This window comes from Lepisma saccharinum, chromosome 1 (genome assembly GCF_977018435.1).
Source record: "Lepisma saccharinum chromosome 1, izLepSacc3.1, whole genome shotgun sequence".
Lineage (NCBI taxonomy): Eukaryota > Metazoa > Arthropoda > Insecta > Zygentoma > Lepismatidae > Lepisma > Lepisma saccharinum.
This window is the reverse complement of record NC_139229.1, coordinates 199,368,581-199,386,795: the sequence shown is the minus strand read 5'-3', so window position 1 is coordinate 199,386,795 and position 18,215 is coordinate 199,368,581. Positions and strand designations below refer to the sequence as shown.

Genomic DNA, 18,215 nt, shown 5'->3' with positions numbered 1-18,215 from the left:
TGGCTACAAGGTATGGTCTTCACGGCCAGAAGAAGAGGAATCATAAGCAGATGTATTCTGTGTAATGCTTACTATATCATGATTCAATGTACTTGAATGTTTCGGATATAACGTCCAGTTTATATTAAATATGTTAATTGTTCACCGTCTGGTTTTTATCTTGTGCAACGTAGTATTAATCCACATTACCAAGTCCTTCACTCCGAACTTATCACATGTAACTGTAACTGAATTACTTTTTAAAATGAGTAACTGTAACTGTTACTTTTTTAAGCAAGTAACTGTAACTGTAACCAGTTACCATTTTAAAAGTAACTTTCCGAACACTGCACTGCATCATACAATAAATGAGTTGTACTTTAAAAAGCATTTTTAAGTTAATACGTGCTGGTTATTACTCCCCCCCCCCACACAATATACTCTCTTGGTCTGAGAACATTCATAGGCTGCCTTCAAAAAGCCACTGTTAACAAGATTCGGAATATGAAATAATAGAAATAGTAGAATTACGAGGATATGGTTTTGTGAAACTCAATCACACCCTAGATGGCGCCTGAAGTAGTGCTCTCAATAAATCACTAAATCCTTGTTAATCTTTCTATCTTCTAACAATATGCTCATTACGTCTGTAACAATAATATAGTATCAGTGGCATCTCGTCCCTTGGGGCTTCCGGGGCTTAGCCCCTAAAGAAAAACGGACGTATTCACGTAATTATCAATCACCATAACGCATAACTATCACACAGTCTTTTAAAAGGCGATTTTTACCCACGTACATTCATCGTCTGTTGCAATGGATACGACAGCGCTCCTAGCGGCATTGATGTCAATTATCGTTTTCCCGGGGCACGTCGCAAAGGAAGCCGTGGCCTACATCCACCTACGCTACAGTGAAGGTCACATGCTAGCAGAGAGAGGAGGGGAGAGTGCAATGGATTTGAGTGCTGATTCGGGGCTAGCTCCGTTGCGTCCCGTTCGATCTCGCGTGTTTTTCTGTAGTGTTTTGGTGGCTTTCATTCGCTATGTTTGAGTGAGTTTGGCAGGGTTGATGTTCGAACACAAATTGATGAAGGACATATGCTGTCAATTACAAGACACAATGAATTTGTCCGGAAAAATAGGCATATATTAAATAGAATTATCGATTGCTTAAAATTCTGTGGTCGACATGAATTTGCTCTACGAGGACATAATGAAAGAGAACAATCTTTAAACAGAGGCATCTTCCCAGATTTATTATCCCTTCGTAACAATCCCTAAGATTGTAATGTTTAGGGAATCAAAATAAAGCTATGTTTTGTTGGTGTTGTTTTTTTACATATTTTGTATGTGTGTTTTTTTAAGAAAATACATAGAATTGGCGAACCTGGGTCATGTCAAGCTTTGCGATTTAACTTTTAAATTTTCAAAAGGGAAAATTTTTCTCCGCGCGGGCGAACGTAACAATCCCTAAGATTGTATGTTTATTTTATTAAGTCTCTCTGAACGCTTCATGTTGACCAGGGCATTCACTTGGTTTTCTCAGCTGTCTCAAGCCTCTTAGGCATGTTTACAATGCATTGTGTTGTGCCATGCAAACCTCCTGAGCATTCAGGAAACAGGTAATACTTCTGGTTATGGAGTCGGCGGTTTGCATGGTAGCAATTATAATAAACACGATTCGGCATTGAGGAAGAGCTCGATGGCCTGGGAATATAGAGGTGAGACAAGCTGAGGGAGGACGGACTTTTGGGATTGAGTTGAGAGAGAGAAGGTGGTCAGCAAGGCAGTAGGTCAGAAGTGGAAGGACGCTTTGGTCAGCATAGGAGAGAAGCTTACAGAGGACTTCGCTTAGTTTGATTCAGCTAAAGACTTCAGATAGACAGGTAATTATCCTACACCCAGCCATGATTCAGGTTCAACGGTTCGCAAAACCCAACGAGTGACCATTGTCTTTTCTGTAGTTAAGTTCCTAGTGTAATATTGTACCTTTCGCATTGCCAAGCGATAACTCGCCATGCTAATGACGAGTGGTCTCATCAAGGATGAATGATGACCAATTTACATCACCCCAGCAATTAATTGCATAAACAACTGGTTCAGATCCCTTCATTCTTTAGAATGACACGAAAGGTATGTTTCACAACAATACCTGTTTCTTATGTAATCATGTGAATTGTCATTATATTTTAAATTCTTTAAAAAAATAAGTCCAGTTTTGTAGTTTAGAAGAAGATAAATACCATTTTTTTTTGTAATTCATGTAATTTGTCATTACATTTTAAATTCTTTCAAAAAAGTAAGTCCAGTTTTGTAGTCTAGAAGAAAAAAATACCTTTTTTTGTAATTCATGTGAATTGTCATTATATTTTAAATTCTTTAAGAAATAAGCCCCGGCCAAATTTGAGGCCACGAGACGCCACTGTATAGTATCAATAATTCGCAGTACTGATGATTATAATGTTATATACAATAATTAATACATTAGTTATTTATTCCTTCTAACAATATTAGGATTATTGATAAGAGACATGTAAGATATTTCTAACAGTAAATTCGAATACTAACGAGTTTCTGTTTAAGTTCTTCTAGTTTTACAAATACTTGCCTGTCGATGGATCCTTTAAATCCGTTATGGCATCCACCATATCTAACGCCATGTCACATACTCTTTCTGCATGGTTCCCTTCTTTCTCCGGTGCTCCTGATACAACCATGTAAGCATCCCCTATCGTCTCTACCTGTAACGAAAGTAGAGGTATTCTAAGAATTATTTTATAACAGATGATAATTATGTCGCAGAGGAAACTAAAAGCAGACACTTCAGGAAATGCATGCTACTTTTCTATTATCTCGTCTACAATATATAAAAAAAGGTAAAGTGCTCCCCTGTGCATAGCACTACGCCATGAAGGCGTATAGGGGGTGTGGGGGTAACGCCCCACACTTTCTTGATCCGGTCGTGAGTGGGGGTGATGTGATCAGAATCACGCCCCTGACCGCCTTTACCCCCCAGGGTTTCCCCCAGGTACCCATGATATTCGACGCTGGGTGGGCGCCGGGGCCGCTTCCATCGTTAGAAAAGTTCCCGGATTTGAACCGGGGATCGAACCCGGGACTTTTAGCATGGTAGTCAGACGCGTTACCGACTGAGCCACCGCGGCCACCGTCTACAATATAAACACAATTAATTTAATTCTTTAATTAATTAACAACAACATTAATAATAAACACATTATTAATTTTTCCCTATATATGAGTGTAATGTGCTTTCTTCATTAAAATAGGAATATGCATTATGCGTTTTTGAAAAGAAAATTGCTTGCCAATTGTTTTGACAGCTCAGTGGCGAAGGTTACATAATACTGAACTAAATAATCTATGCCCATCAAATAATATTAAAATCATGAAATCAAGAATATTTCTAGGGGTAGGCAGGAATGTCATGTATCCGCATGGGGTTTGACCCTTGGTAGGAGATTTGATGAGACACGTAGGAAGGTCAAAGGGGAAGTGGAGGGACAAAATTGAGATGGACCTCTGATAAGGAGGTGAAGCAAAACCCTTGATGAAAGTTCAGTTCGTGAAAGGAATCTCTGTTTGACACATTAGTGTACGATGGATCTTTTCAGGATGGATCTGGAATTATAAAGGTGCGCCCTAGGGGGTGGGTGGGGGATATACAATTAAATATTCCGAGATTACAACATTGTCTTACCTTATACACTCTGTTTCGCTCCGTGAGCGTGTCAAACATAGAGTACATAGCATTTAGCATAGACACAACCTCCATGGGAGTGATTCGGCTGCAGATCTGTGTAAAGGTCACCACGTCCGAAAATAGAATGGACACGCTGTCAAACATCTGGAATAGAAAAGAAAAAAGAATAACGTTTGTAGATATTTCACTTTGAAACAGTCACTTTCTTTTTATGCTGAAAACTTCACTGTGTGTAGTCTGAAACATTATCTACTTACATTTGAAAGCATTATTTGTTTTGTTGTAACTCAGTGTCATTTCTATCATGACGCAAGAAAATTCCAGTTTAGCACAATGCTAAATAGGACCATTATATGTTATGGGGTGGTCTACCATTATAGTTTGATTTGAGTCCACTTTATGCAACATACAGAAGGCTAATGGGGACTGAGCTCACAGTTTAAAGTGCGATTCGAATCACTAAGTGCCTCCTCCGGGTATCGAACCCGGAACCCCTTGATTAGCTACTATTATGCTACTTGTACAGATAGTGTTATTGGTCGAATAGGTTTTCTAATTATTTCAATACATACTGTAATTCATGGGCGTAACTTGGGAGAGTTACAAGGGGAGCAGAATGAAGAGTTCTCTTTTATATCTCATAAAAATAGCGTTCAGGACTATTGTGCTAAATAACGGTTACATTTGCGAAAGCATAAAAATACTCTATTACTTTGCTCCCAAGGTTACTGGAGGTATTAGATATATAGGCACACCTTGCGGCACTAACTGGGCCATTATGTGCTTTGTGTTATTTATTCATCCAAATATAATATAAAGGACATTCATATAGGTAGAAAAAAACTAAATGACTAGATCTTGAAAACAAGTATGGGCAAAAGCCTACGGAATTATCAAATAGAGTTATTTAGAATATTCTATTAAAAAGTAATGTTCTTCCTTGGTGGTTACGTGTTCCTAAGAATGTTTTAATTCTTCGTGTGCTTTTGTACATAATTATATTGTAAAGGAAAGAAGTTGGTAACTGTAGCCTATACGTCAAAATGGGGTTATCAATAGGCCTACGCAGGTATACTTGTTCAATTTAGTGATAGGTTTATAATTGATTATGTTGGATCAAAGGATGAAAATAGGCTTGTTATCATTTTCATGACCTCGAGAGTAATTTTGTGATTTTATTATTATTATTTATTATATACTATGTAGTCCTCCCTGATGGCTTCGTAGTTGCGTCGTTGCCTTGTAATTAAGGGGTCCCGGGTTCGATTCCCGGTGGAGGCCCATATTAGTTCGGATCCCACATTAAACTGTAGGTCCTGTCTCGATTTTCCTTACTGTGCATAAAGTGAACTTAAAACAACTACAAATCGATCGAATCGATCGATTATATACTATATAGTAATTAATGATCATGAATAGTGTCTAAGTGGTTGTTAGATTATAAAATGGAGTCTCTTTCTCTCCTCTCTCACTATGTGTGTGTGAATAAATAGTACATAATATTAAGGGAAATACGTGTACAGATATTCAAAATATTGTAAAAAAGCTATATATTCAAAGGACGTCAGTTATGAAGCATCGATCGGCGAATGAACGCAGGAGAAAAATCGAGTCAGACTACATGGTCACAGACCTTGTTAGAAAATGACACTCAGAAAATTACTAAAACTTCAAAGCTGTTTGTGTAAGTAATGAGTGGTAATGTAAATTGTATTATTTATGGAAATGTCTACCCTTTTCATCGGTTATTAAAAGGAAGCTGTCGAGATGATCTAAAGCAGAAGGAATTGTAAGTAACGTACCTCACAGGTGTCTATAGGGTTTTCTCCCCTTCTAAGCCTATCGGCCACTTGCTTTGGTATCATTTGGTACAGGAGCTCGTCCGTCCTCCGCATCTCGTCATCCAGTTTCTTCATAGAATCCTCCAACTTCTTTGACTTCTGCTGCTCTTGGTCCAAGGCGAGCCTCAGTTCCACCGACTGCTGGATTCCAGCCAGCATTAGGTCCCTAAGAAGAGAAAGAATTGTGTTTATAGAAACCACTAACCTTAATGTGAAATCTCATCTAGAAAGCATCAAATCAGTGCTTTTAGACCATAGACCAAGATCACCAGCCGCCACTGTATTCTACAGGGTGAGTCAAATGTCAGGTTACACAGGAAGTTTCCTTGTCTCGATAATTGCCCACGAATGGTTGAATGTCCAGTTCCCTGGTGCAGGGATCGGTCGCCGTGGTCCCGTTGAGTGGCCACCGCGGTCTCCAGACCAATGGGGTCGTCTACTCAGTTAAGATTCAGAACATCCAGTACCTGAAGGAACGTATTGTGTAATGTACAGACATGATTATACCGGACGTTCCTCAATAAGTTCTGGAGAACTGGAAATGTTGCATGCTTAAATGCGTTGATGTTCAAGGTGCAAACATACCTTAAATCTCTATGTAACCTTACTTTAACTGCTTTATTATCTAGATGACTTTTACATAATTCTAAATCATGTACAGCCTCTTTCTCAGACGTACAAAGTTATATACATTTCCCAGCAGCGTAAGAGGCAAAAATAAATGAATTTACAAACCTAACATATACAGGATGTACCTACTTTACCTAATTTTATTCCAACAGTTATTAAAATTGTTATGTGTGCTAGGTATTCTGAAACACAAATCTATTCTAAAAAATACAGGGAATTAGATGACATAATGTACTGCCTTACACTGCCAGCGGAAAATATTTCATTCACTATTTAAGTTATAAACGGTACATTATTACAAACTTGTTCCGACCATCACAGCCAACGCAGTTGAAAGACGAAATCAGTACGATGAATTATACAAATATTATTTCAGGTAATTCAAACCCATGGAGTTAAATGGGGAAAAGCATAGTGGAGTCCAGCTCATGCCGAGAGGTTCCCAAGAACAAACACGGTTTGATCTTGGGTCCCTTGTTCCAAGTGGAAGGCTCTGTGATTGGTCCAGACGGCCGCTGACCGCTCAACTGACAGAATTCGGGAGCAGTTTGAGTGGGAGAAGGTTGTGCAATGGTGGTCGAGGTGCCTGTGCAGCTGGCGGTTCATTCATTATATCCTGACATTTTTATGGCTTGACCAGTCTCTCTGTCGATGAGCAAGGGTCCTTGTGCCTCACCGTGTTCTTATCCCAAGAACAAATAAACCTGCGATATGCAATAAATTACATTAAATTTTGATTGAATGATTTGCTTTATTTTACTTCGCTTTTTGTGCCACTTTTGGCTAAGTGATGGATGGACAGGGATTCGAAACCGGAACCCTGGGTCGTTGTGCGATCTGCTAACCACTCCACCACGGAGGCCGGCAAATTGCATTATATCAAATACTATCTTGGCAAAGGTTGGTAGCACGTTGCTCCATAGATCGACAAAGAAAATGTTTAAGTGCCGTTTATTACGAATTTGAAAAGATTCATAGAGACCGATATATCCCAACAATATTCCTAATTAATCATTTTAACTGTATTCTTATTTAGTTATTCAACATCCCTTTCCGAACACTTTGGCTAATGGCGACGAAGAGGTTGAGTGATGATTAGATGCAATTGATCAAGGGACACTCACAAAGAATACCCATGTCCAGACCGGGATTCGAACCCTGGACACCTGTCATTGTAGCGCGTGCTAACCACTCCGCCACGCAAGTCTACATTACTCTCGTAATCACCATCATAATGGCACCATTAGTACAAGACCCATATGTGCCACGGAAGAAAGTGCAACTAATGCCTTTAAATCAACTTGTAGTATTCTTAAGTGGAATACCAGTATTTTTTATTTACACAACAAGCCTTACACCACATGTAATATTTAAATTAAGAGTAAAAATATTAATAATAAATATAATTCCAATACTACTCGTATTAGCAATTATGTATTTGTAGACCCATTGTTAATCCCAGGTTCGAGTCCCGGCAAGGGTATGCATGTTCCTTGTGAGTGTCCCTTTATCAATTTCGTATCAGCAATCGTCCTTACCTTCGCGATTAGCCGAAGGTGGCACAAAATCGAAGTAAAATAAACCAAATCATTCAACCACTATTATTACTCGATTCGCTCGCACCACATGCAATATATTGTGCTACGTATTTTTACGTGAACAATTTTACTTTCTACAATGCGATAGGCGGGTTAATATTAGGCGCATCCAGAAAGTAAGTTTCCCTGGGATCGTGCACAAAAAGGAAACATTATTTCATTCAATGATTTATTGCCACAGATACAGCACTTGTCCAGTACGTTGTCAACATAATTCCTGCCGGAATTCAGGCACTTGTCATAGCGTGGGACAACTTCTGTATGCCTGGGTCGTAGAAGTCCGCCGCCTGGGCGCCAAACCACTGTGTTACAGTCGTCTGAACCTTTTCGTCGCAGTGAAAATGTTGACCGAACAGGAACTTTTTCAGGTGCAAGAACAGGTGGTAATCACTGGGAGCGAGATCCGGGCTGTACGATGGATGGTCGAACACCTCCCAACCGAACCTGTCCAGAAGGGCTGCAGTGCATTTGTGTTCGGACGTCAGTTGTTTCGGCACCCACCGGGTACACAATTTCCGGAACAAGAGGCGTTTGGTAACAATGCCGTGCAACTACGACCGAGAAATCTGCGGGAAATGGCTGTTGAGTTCCGTGATCGTGACGCGACGATCCTCCAATATGCGCTGCCGCACCTGCTCCATAGGCTCGTCCATAACGGCCGATGGCCGCTTACTGCGCTCGTCGTTATGCACATTTTACCGGCCTTCAGTAAATGTCCTGCACCAACGACGCACCATCTGCTTGCTCATGACGTCTGGCCCATACACCTGGCACAGCTGACGATGAATTTCGATCGGCTGTATGTTTTGTGCGTTCAAGATCTTGATCACTGAACGAATCTCGCACGCGGCGGGAGATGGAATAAGAGCCGCCATGTTTAATCGTTGCCGCGACGCTACTGAGGACTTTCGGGAGGCGTCTTCAAGGACATTCACTAGTCAGGGCATGTACCTCTCACGCATGCGCAAAACCGGTTTCAATACACATGGCCTGCCACCTGTGGGCGAGTGGGTAACTTACTTTATGGATGCGCCTAATATTATAACAGGACTCTCAAATAGGAGGCTGCTTACATTTAAGCGGGTGTAGGAAGTCGGGCGATCACATGTTACTCTTATGCTAATTGATAATTTACTCGTATTTTTAGTTTTAGGCATCTTTGGGAGCAGTGTCGCATTTATGCAAATGCAGAGAAGGGGTAAGGGGGATCCGAGACTTTCATTCTGAATATTTTAATTTTTTCTTGAAAGTTTATTCACAGGAAATTCACATATATTTGAAACTAATGACAAGCTAACCTTAATCTTCAGTACCAATATCACTGGACATTTTATTTAAAAGAAAATTGCGTAACACGGCCACTATTGCCGCTCAACTGAAAGAATTGGCGGACAGATCGGTTTGTGCTGGGGGAGGGAGATGCCTCAAAGTGTGACCATCTGTTCATTGTATCCCCAAAATGTTTATGGCCTGACCTGTCTCCGTGTTGATGAGCATGGGTCCTTGTGTTTCACCGTGTTCTTTTTTTACTTGTTGAACACAAGCAGAGGCATTGGAAAAGGATGCATTTAATCGTTTTACGGCCCGTCCGGTCAGGGAAGTTGGAGAGGAAAGATACCTCCAGGCTTTTCAAATTGCAAGAACGGAACCCTACTGCTTGTCCCTTTATCGGGCCGGGGATGGCGGTTCTTCTCACATGCACTCAACCCTCGTGCTGATGACCTGCAAAGGAAGGAAAGGCCACTTTCTGAAAATTCAGAGAAACATCGAAGCGGTCGGTTGACCCTCTGTTGATTTGGTGAACAATTGATGTCTGACAGCTAGTTTGAAGTAGGGTTTGTGGTCCGAGAGGTGGTTAGCTTCTGTAAACGCGAGAGGATAGAATTACGGAATGTTTGAGATCTCTCGTTTTCGTACATCGCGAGTGAAATGTCGAATGTGAGGCTGCCAGATTGACTTCCTCTGGAAACAATGAATCAGGATCGACTGATCGACCAAATGTGCAACACATTGACGTTGCAAAAGTTCTACAAGGGAGTCTCACTGCCACCAAGATCTCGGGTTCGACTCCTAAGGTGGTTGATCTAATCTATAATGAAGAATAAACCACGTTTCAATTAAGGAAGAAAACTAGGTATGTAGCAATTTATTTACAGCCGTCTGTATGCTCTGGAAGAATTATGTTTCAAAATTTGGATAGTTTGATGACTTTCTGTGATTTTTCTTCATTTATCCTCCCCCTGCAAATGCGGAAGCTGCTGTTACTTAGGTGGCATGGTTGACTAGACATACAAATATAATGGGGCTGTTCATTGCCAAACTTTTCCGGTGGCGGCGGAATTATTGAATTACTGGACACAGCGAATTCTCTGTGTTTGTAAAATTGGTTTGGCAACAGCGCAACAGCACTGGCTGAGTATTGGCTGAACTCATGTTCCTTCTAGAAGCGTACGCCTTATAATTTCTGCTGATGAATTGTATGTATCGATTAAGCAAATTGTTCCATATTCATATTTCGAACTTATTATGCAACTGGTATGCTGCACGTTATGTTTTAATGCGATTGTAAAGTAGTTTAGTCGCTTTGTAAATACTTACCTACTAAAATCATGTAAAGAAAGGTCATTAATATATAGTCCAGTGGCAATAAGGCTATCTAGATCTGGCATCACTGGTGTTCCTAAATACATCATGAGCTGCCATTCCTCCATGTAAACCATTTGTCCTATAATAAAGAAACGAGAAAATTGGAACTCTGCTTCCTTCATAGTATTAAGAACAAGAATGCATTTTCTATTTTCTTTGTAACATACCATAAAATGTTGGTTACGATTAGTACATTGGGATCCACTAGCATTGCTCTGCAAATTGTCCATGACTATTTTAATTAATTTTTCTCTTACATCCTATGTGTTTTTAAACGATGGATTTTTATGTATGCTGGTGCAGAAGTTGTCAACAGCTTGTTTTGAGTTTTCTCTTAAATCTTGAAGGTTTTATTGGGTCAATTCAATGCACAAGACAGAATTAGAAGTTTTCAATTAATGAATTTTTATCTTTTAACACACATTACAATAAAACACTTTCTTAGAGTTTTGAAACACTGTTCTTTTAGGCTTGATTGTTTTAGCTAGGAAGGACACACTACTAAGAATTTCCCACAAAATAATAAGCCTGCGCATGATAGAAAAATACAAATGGGGAATTTTAAGACTGTGTATTTTATTTCTAATGTATTCAGGTCTAAATAGATTTAATCAAGACACTCCAGATTGTTTCATTTACTATTTATTCACAATAAGATCCTATATTTATTCTCACTACATCTTATCTTATCACATCACCTTTCAAGCGAAGAACTTTTTCATCGATTCCATCTGTCTTTCCGTCATTAAAAAGCAAGTCTTCCCTGTGAGACTTTCTGATAGGCACTGGCTCCTTGGTTACTAACTCAAAAATGTTGTTCGTTCTGTTCAGAATCTGAAACGAAAACAACCAATCAATGATCAAAATATGCACATTTGTTATTGTCTCATAGAACTGTTGTCATCTCCTACAGTATTAACCTTTCATAGTTTTATATAAAACGATAAAGAGGGCTTTCGTTCATTATTTTGCAAGAGGATAACACAAAGGGAAAACCAGAAAGTAGGTTTGCTGTATATGGGAATGGTTATATATATATCTCGGCAGCTTCTTTCAGGTTTGTCTCTTGTATCAGATGAAAGACATTGGTGTTTGATTTGAAGGAAAGAAATGTGCTTTGACTCATACCAGTGTCTGAATAGAGAGCAAGAAGAAAGTCACACACGCTATAGTTGTAGAATAGACAGTTGAATTCCTAGATACACAATTATCTGAATTCTTGTGAACTATGTTAAAAATTTTAATTGATAAACAAAACATATTTCATAATGAACTCACAGGAAACCAGATTGTCTGAACGGCAAAGATAAGAGTGATAAATTGTCCATCGCTGTTTACATTCTTTCATATATTCTGCATTCTGTGTTGTTTTAAGGAATGGAATTCTGTTGAAGTAAAGCAGATATTGTCTTCTGCTTATTGGCAGTTTTATTTCAATTCATGATCATCATATTGTGAAAGACAGACAGAATGAAAATCTTGATGGATAATCTCCTACTAGTACTTTTGCTGTTGGATGTACTATTAATCTATTCTGAATCTTGTTGGCATAATATAGCCCACCAGCTGAAAGTTCTTGTGCGAAACATCGTTGCACGGAGGAAATTTATTTCAAATTACTCCCCTGGTTTATTTTAAATTGAAAAGCATTCGCACGAAACTGCACGAAAATAACAATAATATAATTAACGTGTGTAAAAGGAGTTTGCCTGAACTATCATTTTATTTTGATCTGATATCAGAGTAGGTGTTGTTATCGACAATGAACTTTAGTCTTGAAGGAGAGATTTGAAAAGAACAAGAAAGTATCGCATGCTATAAGAATTATAATGGACGATACATTCATATTAAGCAGATAAAAAGACTGAAACTGCAGTCTAGAAATAAGGAAATAAACGGTTACAGGAATGGAAATGCAATATGGTGCGAATAACAGGTTGGGGAGGGGGGAGATGTCAAGGCTTCCCCTCACCAAAAACCCCAACTATTCCTGGCAATAGAGGAAATTTTTATCCCACCAGGGACGATTCCATCCCCTCCAACTGTTACATCTGTAACAAATACTTCCGTTATATTTAAACCTTAAGTTTATTCATGACAAAGGTATCGTTTCTTACTTTCCAACGTCAGAATCACTCACACATAAATGTTTACTACGAAACTCACAGCCTGTTATAAGGAATGCCCGTCAATAGTGCAAGTATTTGTTATTGTTAGCTGCAGAAACAGAGTAATATATTGATAAATTTAGTGCAAGGAATTTATAAAAAGAGGACATATGCCCCACTCCAAAGCATCTAAATTCGTCATTATCACATCAAACTCTTGCACAAGAAAACGGATTTGCTGAACAGTTATTAGTAATTTGTATATAATGCAGAGGCGTCTCGTGAACGCATGCTGCACATGCGTCAATTGTGGGAGAAAGGACAGCTTGCTCTGCGACGACATTCATGAGCATTTCTACATTCTAATTTCTTCATATAGGAGAAGTATTTATTTTACACGAGAGCGCTGAACTAAGCTTATATTACATTTCTTGGATCTGAAGTGAAAGAAAGTAATAATTCTTTTCCCACAATTGATGCATGCGTCATCAATGATATAACTGTTAATTTAATTAAAATATTGATTCTATCAAAAATATTATTTTTGTAGGGCAATAAAGCAGCTATGAATTCGTGACAAATCAGGATAAACACTGAACGCCCAGGGAAGATATGTGTGTGAGACTTCATGATACACTGTGAGTTATTTTAATGTTTTGTTGTAATTGATATTGTTGGCGGTGGCGTTCCTATTACTACGAATAAATATTAATAATCTGCATTTATCTACCTTAAAAAAATATAGCAAATTTACTTGCAAATATATGCATTTCCTACCAGCTCTGGACGAAGCACGTTAAGTGGTCGTCTATTGATCTCGCCATGGAAGTTCCAGAGTTCGAGTTCCGGCCGGGCATGGGTGTTCTTTGACAGCGTTCCCTTCATCAATTGCATCTAATCATCGCTCATTCTAATAGTCGTGGTTAGCCAAAAGTGGCAGAGAAGCGACATTAAATAACGAAAAGTTGAATCCGCTCACTGCCACTAAATGCAAACCCACTTTCCTGACCTTTAAGATCAGGGAAGTGTAACCGCGGGGATTTCATTATTTCTAGGAAGCAATTAATAAAAATTACGAAGGTAAATTCTGCAATAGCTACGTACGAAGAAGAACAAGGTCTAGCTAGAATTGAGTCTAAGAACTTGAGACATAGTTCTGTTGTTCTGTTATGCATTTGTACCTGATTTCCCTAGAGTCGAAAACAGCAGGTCGATATTCATATACTAAATTCGATTGAGAAGGGTTCAGTGGTTGAAGAATATATTGACGAAAAATGAAGAAGGAATTATTTCTTGCCTTTTTCTAATTTCCTTTAAATCATTTAATTTTCTGTTTTTCTCTACATAAACCATGTATCCAATTCTTCTCTTTCTTTGTCTTACGTTTATTGTGTTCGTGTTGTAAGCAAAGTCTTTTTAAATCCATCTGGCATCGAACTCAGAACCCCTTGACTACAAGGCAACAGTTTTAGTTATTCTGCTATCGTATATAGATAGATGAAGAAAGAGAGAAAGAGAATGCGAGACCGAGAGAGAGAAAGTGAGGGAGAAGTAGTGACAGAGAGAAAGAGAAAAGAAAGGAAGAGTGAAACAAAGGGAGCGAGAGAGAGAGAGAGAGAGAGATAGAGAGAGGAGAAGAAATAAACAGTGAAACAAAGACATGGGGAGAGAGTAGAAAAAGAAAGAAATAGAAAAACATAGAGCATAGACGTAACTTGGCGGGGACAAGGGGGGGCACTTGCCCCCCAAAATTTCCAGGTTTATTAAAATTTACAAGTTAGGGAACCTGAGGAGCAAAGTAATAGAGTAACATTTGTGATTTCGCAAATGACACAGTTATTTTGCAAATATTCCTGGATGCTGTTTTTATTGGATGGAAAACTTTTCGAATCTTTTCCCCCAAAGTTAAGCCCCAGGTTTGATTCTAACTCCTCAAAATTATGCCCAGTCTGATTCTGCCCCCTCAAAATTAGGCTTCAAATCTGGTTCTACCCCCTCAAAATCAGGCCCCAAGTCTGATTTTGCCCGCTCAAAATTAGGCTCCAGATCTGATTCTGCGCCGTCAAAGTTAAGCCTAAGTTTAATTCTGCCCCCTCAAAATTAGGCCCAAGATTAATTCTGCCTCCTCAAAATTAGGCCCAAGATTAATTCTGCCCCCTCAAAATTAGGTCCAAGTTACGCCCATGAAAAAGTGTGAGAGAGAAAGAGAAAGGAAAGAAGAAACAGAAACAGAGAGAGAGAGAGAAAGATGAAAAACAAACCGAGAAACAAAGAGAAAAGAGAGAGAGAGCGAAAGAGAAAAGAAAGAAACAAAGAAACAAGGAGAGAGACAGAAAGTTAGAAACAAAGAGAGAGAGAGAGAGAGAATGAGAGAGAAAAGAAAAACAGAAATAAAGACAGAGAGAGAGAGATAGTGAGAGAACAAGACAGTCATGCTATGATCACCAAAGTAAAGCCCTCCTTTGTGAGCGTGTGTGTGTGTGTGTGTGTGTGTGTGTATATATATATATATATATAAACTGGCAAGACCATCGCAGACGGATGGACATGGTCTTCCCCACCGTGAACATTATTAGTTAATTTTCCAAGATTGTCGAAAATTCCAAACAGTAAGCCAAACGAAGCTTCTAGAACTCTCCATCCGCTCATACAGGGCTCACCAAGTGGGAACTCTGTGCAACATTGAAGCAATAATCGTGAATTTAAGTAACAGTAATAAATTGTAACTTACGGTTATAAATTTCAGCTCGATGATAGGACGCACTAGGGAGAAACTGGTCGTTATGGTTTTTCCAATCAAATTTGGCAAAATTTGCATCAACGAATTTCCTATGGTTCTGATTCCCAAATCTGACCTGAAAGAGAACATTTCGTTATTTCTAGAGGATCGGACGCCAATCTTCGCAGCGAAGTGGCCAGTATAGCGATTTTAGGTTCAAATTCCATCATATATTTAATCACTTCATCGTTGCTATTATTATTAATAATTATTACTATTATTATTAATACAGATACAATAAATGATAAGCCTTTCTAACAATATTAATGCAAGCAATTTCTTAAGGAAAACACCAGACACACAGAACCCAAAGTATACCAACTGACACAAATATGTTGACTCCAGTAACACAGGAAGTGAAAAAAATTGATAATGATGAACTTTTGATGCATCAAATTACTCACAAAAGTGCACCAAAGGACACTTTATCAGCTGCTGTGATCATACACTAAAATTCATCAATTGAGATCAGGCACGATCATTTCAAAGAAACCAATATTACGTACTTGACTGTGTGAATTGATGCACCAAACTTGGTTTGAGGCATTTTCATTTCTTTGTTTATAGTGAAAAAAGTTTATAAAACTAAGCAATTAGGGGATTGAAGTTAAACAAAGAATGGAAGAAGATGTTAGAAAGAGTGGAAAGGACAAGAGAGAAAGAGGAGAGAAGGAAGAAAAATGAAGGGAAAAGAGCGTGAGATTAAAAGTCCAACCACATTCTATATGGACGTAATTGTGTTTAGCCTTTTAGGTGAAAGTAAGGTTGGAAAGTGAAAGTCACCTGCTAGAAAGTTCCAAACAACTTTCTAAATAGTCCGGAGGGAGTAATGTTTGTGTGTATATATAATGCCCTGTTTTTGTATCTTGTTACTTTTGTACTTGATACAGAGTCTGAAGAAGACCTTGCTAGAAGGTTGAAACGTTACGTTTAGTTTATGTTTTTAATAAAATAAATTACTGCCTTGGTCAGCATATTTAGTTTTTCATAATCATGGAAACAAGGCTTAATGGTGTTATAATAAGCAATTAGACATTACATGTAAGCCAACTTAAGGTTGATATATATATATATATATATATATATATATATATATATATATATATATATATGTGTGTGTGTGTGTGTGTGTGTGTGTGTGTGTGTGTGTGTGTGTGTGTGTGTGTGTGTGTGTGTGTGTGTATGGGTGGGGGTGTGTGTGTGTGTGTGTGTGCTAAAAGAGGATAGAATAAGATGACCAAATTATGAAAACAATAAAACGGAACATTTTTCACATTTTCATGAGGGAAATACTGGACAAAATGTACACATTTAAATGTAATAACATTTTCATCATAAATACTTATATTTGAAAACTAATTAAATAAATAAAACTGTGGAAGTAATTCTGCCTAAGTAGTCGAAGTATCTAGCTACGGGGCTGGGAACTCAAAGTAAACATCATATACATATAAACGGATAAATGTGTCGAGACGCAGTTCACATAAATGCAGAACAGAATGGAAGCAATCTACTTGTAATACTTGCTGTAACATATCAAGCAGGCTGAATAAAGATTCTCAGCAATTTACAACACAGTAAAAACGTGTAATTTTGATTGCTTTGAAATAATCGCATCCGATTTGGATTCATTCATTTTTAGTGCGTCACACACAACAGTGGGTAATAAAAGTACCCATTGATGCATTTATCTGTGTATTCTGACCACCAAACTTACATCATTATGCAGTTTAATATGTTGTTGGAGTCAACATAATTGTGTCAATTGACACATTTTGGGTTCTGTGTATAGGCTACTTTTAGGCTGAACACACTGTATATAAATCTAATATATAAAAATGGATATATGTGTGTGTGTTTGTTCCGGCATAACTCTCGAACGCCTGGAGCAATTTCAACCAAACTTGGAACACGTATCACTTGCAATCTGGAAAGAAATACTGTGGGGGTAAGACACCCCTGGCACCCCTAGGGGTGGGGGTAGGAAGGGGTGACATGTAAAAATAATCGAAAACGACCGATATTAGTGTGGAATCCATAGTTTTCGGGGCCGTTGAGATGAATAGTGACACTCCCAATGCCGTTCAACTTCAAGTTCATTTTACACTATTGTTAGATTTCATTATATTGGGATAAATAAATACCCGGGCAACGCTGGTCAATCAGCTAGTATAATATATAATACACTGAAAAAATAAACCTCACTTCTCACTCTTCGAAGGATATTCCCTTACAAACCACATCAAACCAAACAGAAACTATAAGTAACTAAAAGATTTTGTGATTGTGGCCCATTCTACGGAGACATACCCAAAATACATTTGAATAACTATATATATGAAGGAATTCTTGTCTTCGAGCTCTTGCACATCGACGTAAATTTTCTTCCATCTCGTTGTCCCCTGGAAATTCTACTGGTGCCGCGATGAAACATGGTCTGTTTATATTACGGGCGTTACCCGCTTTCATCCTCCAAACACGGTCAAAGGCAGCCGCAAGTTCAGTTGCAAAAATATTGCAAAGTTTAATTTCAAGACCACAGAGGACGCGCGGATAGGTCAATCGCAAAATGGCAGATTATGTCCAAATTCACGTGTCCAGTACAGCCGTAGCAGAGAAGATTTGAATAGAACATATGATACAATAAACATAAGTATTTACAACATCACTGGTACCAGTTCGTTATATCGGAGACACATTAAAATCGGATATTTTGTATCTTGCATGGTTCTTACTTGCCAATTGTGTATTGCGGAACATACTTCAAGGTGCCATTATGCCAACACGAAAACAAACACAATTTTTCACATAGAGAGCAGTTTTTGTTATTCCTTTTATCGCTTTCGTAACACAAAATATGGCGGGCACAGGTTGACTATGCAGTGTTTCCAACCTTCTTCAATGAGAAATA

General features: G+C 38.5%; 1 protein-coding gene across 1 annotated transcript in view; it reads right to left on the bottom strand.

Moving 5' to 3' along the window:
* Gyc88E (Guanylyl cyclase at 88E) overlaps positions 1 to 18,215 on the bottom strand; it is a 74,746-nt gene that overhangs the window by 24,020 nt on the left and 32,511 nt on the right. Inside the window, exons 6-11 of the mRNA XM_083123100.1 lie at positions 15,257 to 15,380; positions 11,116 to 11,251; positions 10,370 to 10,496; positions 5,505 to 5,709; positions 3,700 to 3,846; positions 2,590 to 2,722 (exon numbers count right to left, since the gene is read on the bottom strand). Of these exons, the coding sequence (XP_082979226.1) occupies positions 2,590 to 2,722; positions 3,700 to 3,846; positions 5,505 to 5,709; positions 10,370 to 10,496; positions 11,116 to 11,251; positions 15,257 to 15,380 (872 nt within the window). The remainder of the gene's footprint in view (positions 1 to 2,589; positions 2,723 to 3,699; positions 3,847 to 5,504; positions 5,710 to 10,369; positions 10,497 to 11,115; positions 11,252 to 15,256; positions 15,381 to 18,215) is intronic.